The sequence below is a fragment of the Astyanax mexicanus genome, chromosome 6 (assembly GCF_023375975.1).
Source record: "Astyanax mexicanus isolate ESR-SI-001 chromosome 6, AstMex3_surface, whole genome shotgun sequence".
In the NCBI taxonomy this organism is placed as follows: Eukaryota; Metazoa; Chordata; class Actinopteri; order Characiformes; family Acestrorhamphidae; genus Astyanax; species Astyanax mexicanus.
In genome coordinates, this window is record NC_064413.1 from 46,567,529 (window position 1) to 46,581,035 (window position 13,507).

General features: G+C 41.4%; 1 protein-coding gene across 5 annotated transcripts in view; it reads right to left on the minus strand.

Moving 5' to 3' along the window:
- Positions 1–1,984: 1,984 nt before the first annotated feature.
- Positions 1,985–13,507, minus strand: part of rreb1a (ras responsive element binding protein 1a) — a 74,992-nt gene continuing 63,469 nt past the window's right edge. For all 5 annotated transcript variants that reach the window (XM_049480147.1, XM_049480148.1, XM_049480146.1 and 2 more), the window contains 5 exons: positions 12,710–12,899; positions 9,983–12,548; positions 9,704–9,880; positions 8,043–8,804; positions 1,985–5,385 (listed from right to left, as the gene is read on the minus strand). In XM_049480147.1, coding sequence (XP_049336104.1) covers positions 4,871–5,385; positions 8,043–8,804; positions 9,704–9,880; positions 9,983–12,548; positions 12,710–12,899 — 4,210 coding nt within the window. In that variant the 3' untranslated portion in view covers positions 1,985–4,870. The remainder of the gene's footprint in view (positions 5,386–8,042; positions 8,805–9,703; positions 9,881–9,982; positions 12,549–12,709; positions 12,900–13,507) is intronic.

The following is a 13,507-nucleotide window of genomic DNA, read 5'->3' on the forward strand; positions in this document are numbered from 1 at the left end:
TTAGCTCCGTTACCTCGCTGTATATCCAGATATGCTTTAACGTCAGCTGCTCCGACTAGCTCTCACAGCGAGGGGGGCGGGGCTTTCCTAAATTGCGCTCCGCGAAACCAGGAACCTGATTGGCTGTTTCACCTGAAAGGCGGGACTTTCTCCTTGAACCGGCACTACCATTGGTTAAGAGACACACAATGACCAGTGCCCTGTCGCCTCAATAGTAAAGTTTTTTTTTTTTTAATATAATACGGGAAATTTACGGGAAAATACTAATACGGGAGCACGGCGGGAAAGAGAAGTAAAATACGGTAGTTTCCCGGCCAAAACGGGAGACTTGACAGGTATGTAAATGCAGATGTATAGGAATAGTCCTAAGTGGTATTAACATCAAAACAAAAAAAATGCACATGTTGTATGTTTTATTTATTTTTCAAATACTTCGTATTATACGTCATATTACCTTTATTTAACATAAATGTTTATGCAGCATAATCACCTGTCACATACTTTTACAGTAATTTACTTTGTTATTTTTTGTATGTTTTAATTTCAGTAAATGGTGAGGACAGATATCTGATCTTCATTAGTTTATCTTTGTTAAGTAGGTCACAGTTATGGAAAGGTGAAAAAATTACCTTCTCATATTCTTTCATTATTACCTTCTCATTATTTTTTCATTATTAAAAAAGGTCATTAAAATTAGTTTATCAAACTGTGTTGTCATGGTTGTGATGCAAGAATTAAGACAATTCTCTTAAGACTGGTATTACATTTCCTCTGGCTTTAATTTATCGTTAGTTTGTTTTATTTTAATGTATTTACTTGAATTATTAAACTACTTCTGTTTTATTATGGGTTTTCCTGGTTTAACTCTCTCAGATCAGCTTAGCCAGGCTTCATTAGTTAGTTAATTAGTGTGATCAGGTCAACTGTAATTAGTATAAACCCTAACACCTGCAGAGCAGTACTACTCCAGGAGCAGAACTGAGAACCACTGCTCTAACACTGATAGATCTCATCTACAGTTTACTGAGAACCGGTTTGTGAACCACTGATTTAATAACTTTAACATTTCAATAAGTTAATGAAATCATGAAATTGGTGAACAGGACTGGATTGAGAGACTCGAAATGAAATATTAAATATTCTACCATCTTTTTATCTTAATATATATAAAAAATAGGCTAGTGTTCTGCTGAGTTGTGCTACCTTGTCAAACTGTGCCAAAAACCTTTTTAATAGGCTGAAGGACCATCATAGATCATGCTCCCAGTAGAAGTCTACGGAAAGTATTTGAATAGCCTAAATCACTATATCTGGGTAAAAAGATAAGGTAACAGGGAATATAAGAAATCTTTTCTGTATTTATATATTTCAGATGTAAGATCAACATGTTCTTAACACTCAAGTAAATGATAACGGAACACTCAGATAAAATGTATAATGCACCAGAGGAAATGGTGTTATTTTGTGAGTGAGGTTAAACACTGGTCAGGGTGCTCATGGCACTTTATCAAGTGAGGTCTGGTGATAGTGGGTGCAGATGAAGGAGACATTTTATTTTTTAAGTTGTGTAGTTAACAGTGTTACATGGGACATGGCAAAAGTCATGGGACATGACACCAAAAACATCTGAAATATATAAATACAGAAAAGATTTCTGTAAACAAAACTTTTATCTTATCTACCCTCTTTAATCCCATCAATATTGCACTATTGTCTTGTGGTCTCTTGTCTCACATATGTCTATATCTGTGACCTTGTTGCATTGTGTAATTAGTATTTCTCATTCTTTCATATTTTGTTGTACTTGCTGTAACTTTTGGGAAGGAGAGTAAAGTAATTTTAATCCTCTGTATGTTCTGTACATAAACAGTATTGACAATAAAACTATTGACTCAACACCAATTCCTGTCCCATGACTTTTGGTACGTCAATGTATTTTGGGGAATATTATAACAGTAACAACAAAAACAGACATCATTTCACATTATTTTAATAGAATTTTATTGCTTTAATAGTTTTGATACAGAACAGCTTACATCTCTGATTCTGAAGCACTCATTCGAAGAGCAGGAGTAGTGTACCAAAATATTCCGGATGATTCTGGTTCCGTTCAAGTCCAGTAGAATTATTTGTGTGTATGTGTTTGTGTGTAGCAGCGACGCAAAGCTCCCTTTGATATGGGTCAGAACTTCAGACAGTGACAAATCTGCCATTTCTTAGGCTAATCTAGATGTTTTCTCATGAGAATAAAAGTGACAGAGAAGGAACCAGCAGTGGAAAATGACTGAAGACTGGAAGAAAAATTAATTATAACATGGAAAATAATGCAGGATGAGAGGAATGTGGGATTGTGTGGATTCAGCAAATCCTGCCCACTGGTTTGAATTCACAGTCAAGTGCTAAAAGTAGTGATTGACAGATCGACTTGTTCAACAATAAAAAGGAAATCAAAAGTTGGAGGGGGGGATTTTTTTGCAACTCAGGAAAAAATTGAATTTTTCAGTAAGTATTTTGTAAAAACCCTGAGAGCAAGACAGTGTGGGAGGGGGAGGGGGGGGGGGGGGGGGGCAGGAAAAACACCCATAAATGAACAACATAAAAAGGTTAACATGCAAAAAACTACCCTAAAGATTCACCCATAGCAGAATATCAAATTTCACAGTTTTATATGCATTATACATCAATCAATCGATCAAAGACAGAAAAAAAACAGAACTCTCTTATCTCTCAGCCAAACTGATAATAATATCAAAAAAAGAAAAAAAAAATCCACACAGTCTATAAAACACATACAAACGTCTACATAAAGCTTTTGGATCAATAGTGATTATTGCTAGGATAGGCCCGATTCTAGGCCGGGCCGCTCTCTGTCTCTCTCTATGTACTGAATCTAAATCATTTCTCTCTGCAGCATAATTGTGTTAATAATACATGGCTTCTCCACGTTTTACTTCTTCACTTCTGGGCTACAATAAATACATTTAAAACAGTCGGTCTGTGTGCAGCATTCTTACCAAGAATCCTGACACACACACACACATCCATCCACACACCCATGTGCATGCATATATATACACACATACACACATATGCAACACACTCGCTCAATACACACCCCAATACACAGAAAAAGGCATTAGGGGAAGCAGTAATGTCCCAGTAATATAATATTATACAGATTGAGAAAGCGATTGCATTTTGTAAAAAATATTGTCAATACAAGTCCTTTCAATAGCCTTGTGCCTGAGAAGCAGAGTCAGGGAAAAACTGGAGGGGAGCTAGTGCACCCCTTTACTCGTTTCCCCGTTGCTTATTCAATTATCCAAGGAAGCCTCGCTTGGTAATACTCCGTTTCTGTCCGTTTCTTTCTGCACAAAGGTCACACTATCCATTATTCTCCTGTCACGCCAGCGCTGACTGTGCCCAGGGGGAAACACCCAGTCGTCCAGTTTACTATTAGTCTGGAAAACTGACGTGAAAAGCGTCCATCATAACAGTCCACCTCCGTTTCAAGTCTTTTTTCCGCGCCTTTTGAGGTTTGCTTTGTTTGAGTCTGAGGTTCACAAAATTGGAAAAAAAAAAGAAAAGTAAAAAATATACAATAGCAATAATAAAATACCCAACACCAGAAATGTTGCTTACGCTAATGTGATTGACGTCTAGAGATCCTTCTCGGGGGGAGGAGCTTGTGAAGATGATGGACCCGCAAAAACTAGCGCCATATCCGAAGAGAGGAGGCAGCAGGGTGACAGATTTCAAGTACACGTCAAAATGGAGGAAGAAAACACAGACTGGTAGAGCAGTAGACTAGTGTTCGCCCAACAGGCTACAGGCCTGGAGGAGGCCTATGTAAATACTATTTATGTATATATATGTAGAAACACTAGTAAGGCTTGAAGTAGGTTGGAAGACATTAAACCTGGACACAGGACCCTATTATTATCATCATCATTACTGTCCGATAAATTAGCTCTGTTCTTGTGTGTCTGGGGTTTGTAAGTTTGTGATGCTGGTTTAGAGGGAAAGCGAATCTTAAGCCCTTTAGATATAAAAAAAACAAAAACAAAAACACTGCAATTCCCTCTTAGTAAAAAAATAAAAAAAACTCGGGTCCTTCACTTTCTTCCAACAGAACAACTGACATGGTCAGTGTAGCTGAGAAATTCATGATATTTCAGGCAAATATTGCCCATATATTTAATATAATGAAACTGCACACCACTCTGGGGGCTGCCCACAGAACTTAATGAAGCCTTGTGCCCTCATTTTCAGGTAGAACACAGTTCTTTACTGTTTCCGATACTCTGGCGATACTCTGGAGACCTTTCTATCATTGGAAAAATAACTACAGGGTGCAAGTGAGTCCGTGAAACAGCCCTTTGACGAGAAGGCTAACGCTAACGTATTCCAGTTATATGCTCACACAAGCACTCGCACACACAAGCCTCGACACTACACTGTGGTCTCAGTAGCCATATGTCTTCTGCCTCTGCTGGTCTAAAACCATATAAACCTGGTTTCGGTAGAACCATTCTTCTTGTTATGTTCAGTCACTTAAATCATACAAATTGTTGTACTAAATGGTTTATTTATTGCTATTAATGCAGTTTCTTTCAAAGATTCCAAAAAAAAAGAAAAATCATCTTTATAAAATACTCTAAAAATCAACTAGATCATCTGGTAGTAGATAAAGATATAGCAAAAAAAGTAGCAAGGCACTTGGAAAAGTTCGTCTTTGTTTCTCATTTTTAAAAAAAGAAAAGTTTTGTAATTACAAATGTTCTTATATATAGTATGGCACAGCCTCTGGAGTGCAGTGTGATGCATTCCTGCCAGAAAGTACTAGAGAAAAGAGGAGTGAGGGTCTTATTCACTCCACCCCCAGCAGAGTGGGCTCACTGTTGGTGAGGATGCTCTCGATGCCGGGCTTGGCGTGGATCTCCAGCAGGCCTTGGAGGAACTCTGCTGGCTGCTCCAGGGATGTGACAGTGTTTGCAGGCTGCTCCTCTGATGGAGCTTCTTTGGATTTGAGGTTCTCTGCTGCTGGTTTATTAGATTCTGCTTGTTCCTCTTCAGGTCCCTTCTCCAGTCCCTCTGGATCTTTAGACTCACTGCTCTTCTCCTGTAAGCATGGACCCTCTTTAGCTGGTTCTGTGCCTTCGCTCTCGTTATCAGAGGGCGGGTTGGTGCTGGTGGGGGTGTATTCTCCCTCGCTGGCTGAGCGGCCGCTGAACGCCTCCTCGTCCCCGCCTCTGCCCATCATCTCACACGCCGAGCCCTCTCCGTCCACTCCTCTGGGCTTCTGGTGAACACGCTGGTGTCGGACCAGGCTGTGCTTCAGGGTGAACGTGCGTGCGCAGGTTTGACACTTGTACGGCCGCTCACCTGGGAAAAACATGAGAATTAAGATATTATAAGTAAGAGGAAGTACCGGTAAGTAAATTGTGGAATAGCTAGAAAGAGTAATAGTACCGTATTTTTCGGACTATAAGGCGCACCGTATTATAAGACGCACTATCAAAGAACGCCTATTTTCTGCTATTTTTCCATACATAGGGCGCATCGCATTATAAGGCGCGATAAGTGACACTAGAAAGGGTGCCTATATCAAAGTGAACAGGGGTGGCGCCATGTTTCCCTTCCCCCACCGGGGGTGGTCGCTTGCCGGTGGAGCGTCTCAGTATATATAAATCTAGCTCTTTCAAAGTCAAACGAGTGCTGGATATTAATCTACACAGATTCCTCTCCTGAAAACTGTTTATTTGGGTGAGTAACGTGCTTCAGTTTATTTACAGTAAGCTTAGATTTCCAGATGTCCACTAAGGCTTGCTGCACCAGCGTTAGCATAGCTATCCGCTAGCACGCTAGCTAGTCACCTAAACTAGTAAAGTTAACCCAAACTTAAACGACAGCGTTACACTGAGTAATCCTGCGTGTTCTGGTAAGACAGTGAGATATTAGCTAGCGATTCGTCCCCCATAGCTTGTTTTAACACGGTAAACAAGCAGATTACAGGCTGATAAAACTCACCTCTGAGAGAGTTAGCGCTTAGCATCTAGCTAATGCTAGCCAGGCAAAGCAGCACAGACTTACAGGCCGATAACTCACCTCTGAACGGTGAACGCTTAGCGATTAGCATCTAACTCTAATAATACTGCTCCAGCAGTATTAAAAGTGCTAAATTTAGAAAATACTGATGTCTGAACAGTGAAAAAGCTAGCTAGCTAAGCGGTTAGCATCTAGCTAATGCTATTGCTGCTCCAGCCTCGGAGCGGCACGGCTCTGCACGGAGTGTGTGTTTACTGCTCCTTACACCTGACGGGTAAAATTTAGATAATACTGATCTCTGAACAGTGAATAAGCTAGCTAATGCTATTTGCTGCTCCAGCCTCGGAGCTGCACGGCTCTGGACTCTGTATAGCACTGAAACTCTGTATAACGCTGCACGGAGTGTGTGTTTACTGCTCCTTACAACCTGACGAGTAAAATTTAGATAATACTGATCTCAGTGAATAAGCTAGCTAGCTTAGCGGTTAGCATCTAGCTAATGCTATTGCTGCTCAGCCTCGGAGCTGCACGGCTCTGGACTCTGTATAGCACTGAAACTCTCTATAACGCTGCACAGAGTGTGTGTTTACTGCTCCTTACAACCTGACGAGTAAAATCCATACAAAAGGCGCACCGTATGATAAGACGCACTGTCAATTTTTGTGAAAATTAAAAGTTTTTAAGTGCGCCTTATAGTCCGAAAAATACGGTAACTATCTTGAAGTCTCATAAAAAGTACAAATTTTGGAGGTACAGGTGTTTTTATGGAAAATATTAGTGATGTGCTGACCTTTTGTCTTTGTGGTGGAAGTAAGGCCAAAAACACAAAACGAAATACATATACAGCTCTGGAAAAAAATTAGAGACCACTTCAGTTTCTGAATCAGTTTCTCTGATTTTGCTATTTATAGGTTTATGTTTGAGTAAAATGAACATTGTTGATTTATTCTATAAACTATGGACATAACATAATATAAACAACATTTTTCCCAAATTCCAAATACAAATATTGTCATTTAGAGCATTTATTTGCAGAAAATGAGAAATGGCTGAAATAACACAAAGACAACAAGTTCATATTCATAAAAAAATTGAGATTAGAGAAAAGAGATTAGAAATTAATATTTGGTACAATAACCCTGGTTTTTAATCACAGTTTTCATGCATCTTGGCATGTTCTCCTCCACCAGTCTTACACACTGCTTTTGGATAACTTTATGCCTTTACTCCTGGTGCAAAAATTCAATCAGTTCAGTTTGGTTTGATGGCTTGTGATCATCCATCTTCCTCTTGATTATATTCCAGAGGTTTTCAATTTGGTCAAATGAAAGAAACTCATCATTTTAAGTGTTTTTTTTTCCAGAGCTGTATAACAACATAAGTATTGTGTGTGTGTGTGTGTTTATGTAATACACATGGGACTACACAGGTCCCCCTTTGCCCTGTTGACTCAATTACTGCAAACCTTCCAAAACTGCAAAGAGTGGGAGATCTTCTCTATATTAAACTTCAGTGGCTTTAGAATGGGATTTCACAAAAGCTCATGTAGTTATAATGAGTAGGTGTCCCAATACTTCTGTCCATAAATAAACATTAAATATATAATTACCACTTTCATATATTTTCTTTATATATCTTTCTATATCTTTGTATTTTGATTAATTTAACCATGACTGTACAATGTGTCAAAATCATCAATGTTTTGGTGGCCCAGAGGCAGCCATTGGTGAGCCATGGTCATGCCATGGTCAAACAATGGCAGAAATTAAAAAGTCTATTTAAGATTAATTTAAGTCAACTGTTTAGTGATTTAGATAAGCAATCTACAAGATGCTAAATGGTGCATAGCATACATTGCTTGTTATCTATTTAAGCCTTCAAATAGTGCACACATATTTTATCATTTTAAATCAATTCCAAAAGCATGAACTAACTAAACTAACCCACTCAAATAACTAATTTATCTGATAATATATTATTGCAATATTTCTCACCAGTGTGAGAGCGCATGTGCCTGGTCAGGTCCTGAAGGCTCCAGAAGCGCTTGTTACACACACTGCAGATCTTCTTCCTCTTCTCAGATTTGCCTCTGGTAGTTACAGCTTCTCCGTCACAAGTCTTTGGTTCCGCTGCTCCTCCCTCGTCGTCGCTCCTCTCCTCCTCAGAGCCGCTGTCTATTGCACTGCCTGCTCCTTCACTCTCTGCAGTAACCTCCTTCTGCTCCTCTTTCTCCAGTTCCTCATCCACCACCTCTTTCTTAGGCTCAACAGGCTCAGCTACCTCAGCGCTCTCCTCGGGTTTGGGAGGCACAGTGGGCACACTAGCCAGACTCTCCAGCTGGTGGACCTTTTCGTGTCTGGCGAGAGTGGTGGCGTATCGGAAGCTCTTGTTGCAGCTCTTGCAGGTCAGCTTGTTGGACTCCTCCTGCTGTGGTGGTGGTGGTGGTGTTCGCTCGTGCTGTTCTGTGTCCGCGGCAGGAGAGGACTGCTGCTGTTCACCTTCAGAGAACGTAAAGTCGATCAGCTTGGTGGCGAAGTTCAGGTCCAGGCTCTTATTGCTGTGGGAATCCTCATCATTCTCTGTGCTCTTTCTCTCCTCCAGATGATGATCTGCCTCCATCTGGTGGAGAACAGGCTTTACTACTACAGCTGCCTCTGTAGGCTTGGCGGGGGAGGGTTTCTCAGCATCAGATGCAGTCGGCTTTTCAGACTCAGAACTTGTCAGATCCATTGCATCTCCACTCTCAGACATGCTCTCTAAAAAATACAATACAAATACAAATGTTTTAAAATATCATCATGACTGTGTCCTATGAAGTCATGTTTTTTTGCATCCATTTTTTTCCATTTTTGCTGATTTTTAAAATTTTCTACATAATTTGAACAGACAAACAAATCATTTCTTGATGAACAGACCAATAGAAACTCTTCAAAATGACCTGAAATAAACTCTTTTTATGCTGAGTTCCACTAAAAGTTTACAAGGTTTTTTCTCTCTCCTGTAAAGTTGCTGTTTTGGAGAAAAGTGTTTTTCATTGGACAGCGACGATATATGCCTGTGTATAAAGCTGTGTTAACTATAAAGATTTCTGACTTAATTCTAACTTAATAATTATTTTTAATTAGTTGCTTTAACCCCTATCAGACCCTGCGTTCTGAGCATGTACATTTATGTATTCTATGTATGTATTCTATTTAACACAGATTAAAACCTACTGTCTTTTAAAATAGACGTTTATCAGCAAATAAAACACAACAGGAAAAAAAAAGTCAGCAAAAATAAGTAAAGCATGACAGCTTCCTAGATAATGTGTAAACATATCATTTTCTTCATAATGTTACAAAAGTTTTATTTTACTGTTTTAAGAACACTTTATATAAAAGTCATACAGAATAAAAAAAGATGTAAAAAAACAAATAATTTAATTGCTATGGACAAAAAAAGGCAAAAAAATACATATTTATTTTATTTATTTATTGATTGAATCTTGAGTGCATTACATACATTATTGACTTTTTCATTACTGAAATGTAATTTAGGTCTAAAAGGGTTAATTATTTAAAATTGTAATTTTAAGGGCATTGTTCCTAGTCCATTCTAAATGTTTATTGTTTAAATCTCTCTAACACATATGACTTGTAATACACATATTTACCTGCACTCTCTTGTGACCCGTCCTCTGGCGAGCCGTCCATCTCCTTGGGTTTTGGTATGGCACCATTTTGCCGGAGGATTCTGTTGGATACGCCATGTTTGCGCAACAGGTGGCGCTCACAGTTAGACTTTGTAGAGAACAGGGCTTCACACTGAGGGCAGGGGTATGGCTTCTGACCTACAATCACACATTTTTCAGGTTATTTTTACGTAAGAAGACATTTCAAATATGTTATCAGAAGGTTTGAGAGAGAAGAACGATTAGTAAGTATTTTTGTACCGGTGTGTGTCAGCATGTGGCGCTGGAGAGAGCTCGCCCAGGGGAATACTCTGGGGCAGAACGGGCAGGTCATCTTCTGCACGGAGTTAGAGTATGCATTCTTCTTCCCTCTGGACTGTGGGCTGTGCTTGGCTGACAGATGTTTTTCATCTTTAGCGTCTCTCCTGCCAGTCGCACACAAATCTTCTTCTTTTTCTTCAACCTCAATCGTACTGCTCTGCAGGTACGTGCTAAACTTATTGGCATTGGTGGTGGCCAGCATCTTCTCTACGCTAGCAAACTCTCCGCTGGACTCCAAGTCAATACTGGTGTCTGTGATGTTGTTCAGTGTAGGCTTCTCCCTCGCTGTGTTGATGACTGGCCTTTTCTTGCACCCCTTCTTGGTGCCCTCTAGGGAAAGCTCCTCTGCTGGGGAGTCTATGACCTCCTGCTTAAAGGATGGATCAGGACCTGGTGGACAGCTATTAACAGGTTTCTCTGCTTTTAGGAGCTCAGGAGCACCAGAGACAGAGGAGATGATCTGAGCGATGGAGGCTAATGGAGGCAGCTCCTTCACACCAGCAATTGTAGGCTTGGGTAGAAGGGGCTTCAGCAGCCGCAAGGCTCGACCTGTTGTGCTGGCTGCACTGAGAGTGGACAAGGCTACTGGGACTTGGTAACAACCGAGCTGCTGAGGCTTCTCATCAATGGGTCTACTATCTGCCTGAAGACTCTGGGCAAGAGTAAGATCCTTTGCATTGAAGTAGGTCTGCTCCTTTTTAACTTCCATTTGCAGCCCTGGATTGGTGTCCACCTTCAGCTTCTTCTCTGGATTTTTGGGAATGGAGAGATCAATGGGCTCCATGGAACTGTCGTAAGATATGGCCTCCATCTTAATCACAGGAGAACTACTTGTGCTGCCAGTGTGGCTGGGTCCTCTGCCTTTTTTGGAGAAGTCCAGTGGTTGCTCGGGGTCTGTGGTGTAGTAGCTCTGATCCTCTACTTTAATGGGATTCAGAGGAGCACTTGGTGACAATCCATTGACAGGAGAAGGGCTAGGACTGGCCTCAGAAGAAGGAGAAATGGCTATGTGATTCTTGATATCATGCTCTTGGATTTCAGGGTGTTGTTTCAGCAGGTGGTGGATACAGTTGCGCTTAGCCAGGAAGGCTGCCCCACAGCGTTTGCACTCAAATGGCTTTCGCTGGAAACCGTTGTGAGTACGCAGATGGATCTGCAGAGCTCGATAGGTCTTCAGGTCCTCGCCGCAAAAATGGCAGGTGGCGTCAGCTGAGCTGGCTTGATCCAAAGCATCTGGCGTGGAAGTTGCCGTAACATATTTGATGTTTTTCTCGATCTCTTTTCGAGTGTTCTTCATGTGTTTCTTGCGAAGGTGGCGCTCACAGTTGGCTTTAACGGTGAATGGGTAATGGCAGACTCGGCAGACGTAAGGCCGCTCGCCACTGTGCGTACGCAGATGACGGATCAACGTGGCCTTGTCTGGAGCAACGTAGTCACAGATATTGCACTGGTGGGGCATGACGCCCTGGTGGTACCGCATGTGTGCCTGCAGTACGCCGGAATACGCAAACACCTGGTTGCAAAGGCGGCACGGATAAGAGCCTTTGCGAGCTGGTCCCTTCTTTCCAGATGTTTCCTGTCCTGTCTTTTCGTCTTCCTGCTTGATCTGCTGCTCATCCATGTCCATAGGGGTTTGGGCATCACCCATGAACTCTGCCTCCATTTGCATTCTTTCCATCGAACCCTGGTTGCAAGATGATGACGATGATGATGATGAAGAGGAGGAAGCTGGAGACAGTTCTTTGCCAGCTTTCAGGGGATGGGCAGCAGGAGGTGGTAAGCTGGGGCTTATGCAGCCTAGTGACGCCTGCTGGGTGCTCACAAGAGGAGGAGGGGTGGAGGCTGCCATGTTGGTCCTGGGAGCCACCAGGGGCTTTGGTTTCAGTGGGGGCATCTGCTTATAGCCGGACTGCATTGCGCTGCACGGTGCCTTGGACAACGGTGGGAGGCTGATCTGCTTTGGGGCGGCAGAAGCCACTTTGAGAATCTGCTGTATGTCGGCCAGTTCCATCCCGGTCTCGCTCACCGGCTTTACCACCATCCCGCCATCCGGCTGGACAAGAAAACCAGTCTGGAAAGGCTGTAAGGACAGGAGTTTAAGGGCCTCCTGCTGAGGCAGGCCCCGGAGAGAGGTCGGATCCACCAGGGAAAGGCCAAGGCCTCCAAGGAAGCCGACCTCCTGTTGGGTCGATGACGGATCCACGTGGATGACTCTGATACTGTCCAACGCTGCCTGCATGGCATCCTCTTCGGACGGCGCAGGTTTGACCTGAGAGATGTGTTGCAAACCCAGAGAATCCATAAAATTACTTTTATCAGACACAGAGGTCTTGACACTGGGGGGCTGAGGAGTAACAGACTCTTTAGGGCCTTCGGAAGAAGAAGTGTCATGAGTGGACTTGTGCAGGTCTAGAGCTGAACGCAGAGGGAAAGCCTTGTCACAGGTTTCACATACAAAGCGATGAAACTTGCTGGCGCAGCGACGTAGGTTGGTTTCACACCAAATCTGACAAAGAGAACATTCAACAACACTGTTCATAGCTTGTATTAACCATTCAGTTTTAATACCTCAATACAAAAGTATATGAGCTAAATAAAGCAGTGGATTCATGCACATACACTGGTTCAATTTGCAGTTCAAAAATTGGCTGCATTGCAGACGCTTACCTGGGCAATGCGAGGGAACTTGTGGCAGGAAAAGTCAATAAAAGCCAGGTCATTAAAGCCAAGAGGAATGGAGGGGTTGTTCTGAATGAATGGTTCTCCATTAGGGTCGGTTGGCAGCTGTTTGTGGATTGCTGCATTGTGACGCAGCAAACCTCGATGCGTCCGAAATGAAATGCAACAGAGCTCACACCTGTGGGTTATAGGAAAAGAAAATTAGGACATAGAACAAAAGTTATCTGAAAAATAAGATGCAATTACAAAGTTCGATCAGAAAATGAGAAAAAGCTGAAATATTAATAAAGTTCAGAAATCAGTATTTGGTGGAATAACACTGGTTTTTAACCACAGTTTTCATGCATCTTGTCATGTTCTCCTCCACCAGTCTTACACATTGCTTTTGGATAACTTTATGCCACTCCTGGTGCAAACATTCAAGCAGTTCAGCTTGTTTTTATGGCTTGTGAACACATATCTTCCTCTTGATTATGTTCCAGAGGTTTTCAATTTGGTAAAATCAAAGGAACTCATCATTTTTAAGCGGTCTCTTTTTACTATTTTTTTCCAGAGCTGTATGATTGTTTATTTAAAAAAATCCATTCAATCAATCTTTATCATAAATTGGCTTTAGTGATCCACCTCATTCCTAGTGTAAAAATATTTTTTTAGGATATTTGGTTCAGGTTTTTTTTTCTTCTAATGTTGGCCTTTTCCTATTCATTTAATACAATTTTTTTTTTTAAATGTGCAAAAACTTGCAATGAAAAACCTGCTAACGCATCCTAAAAAATGCTATGAAAT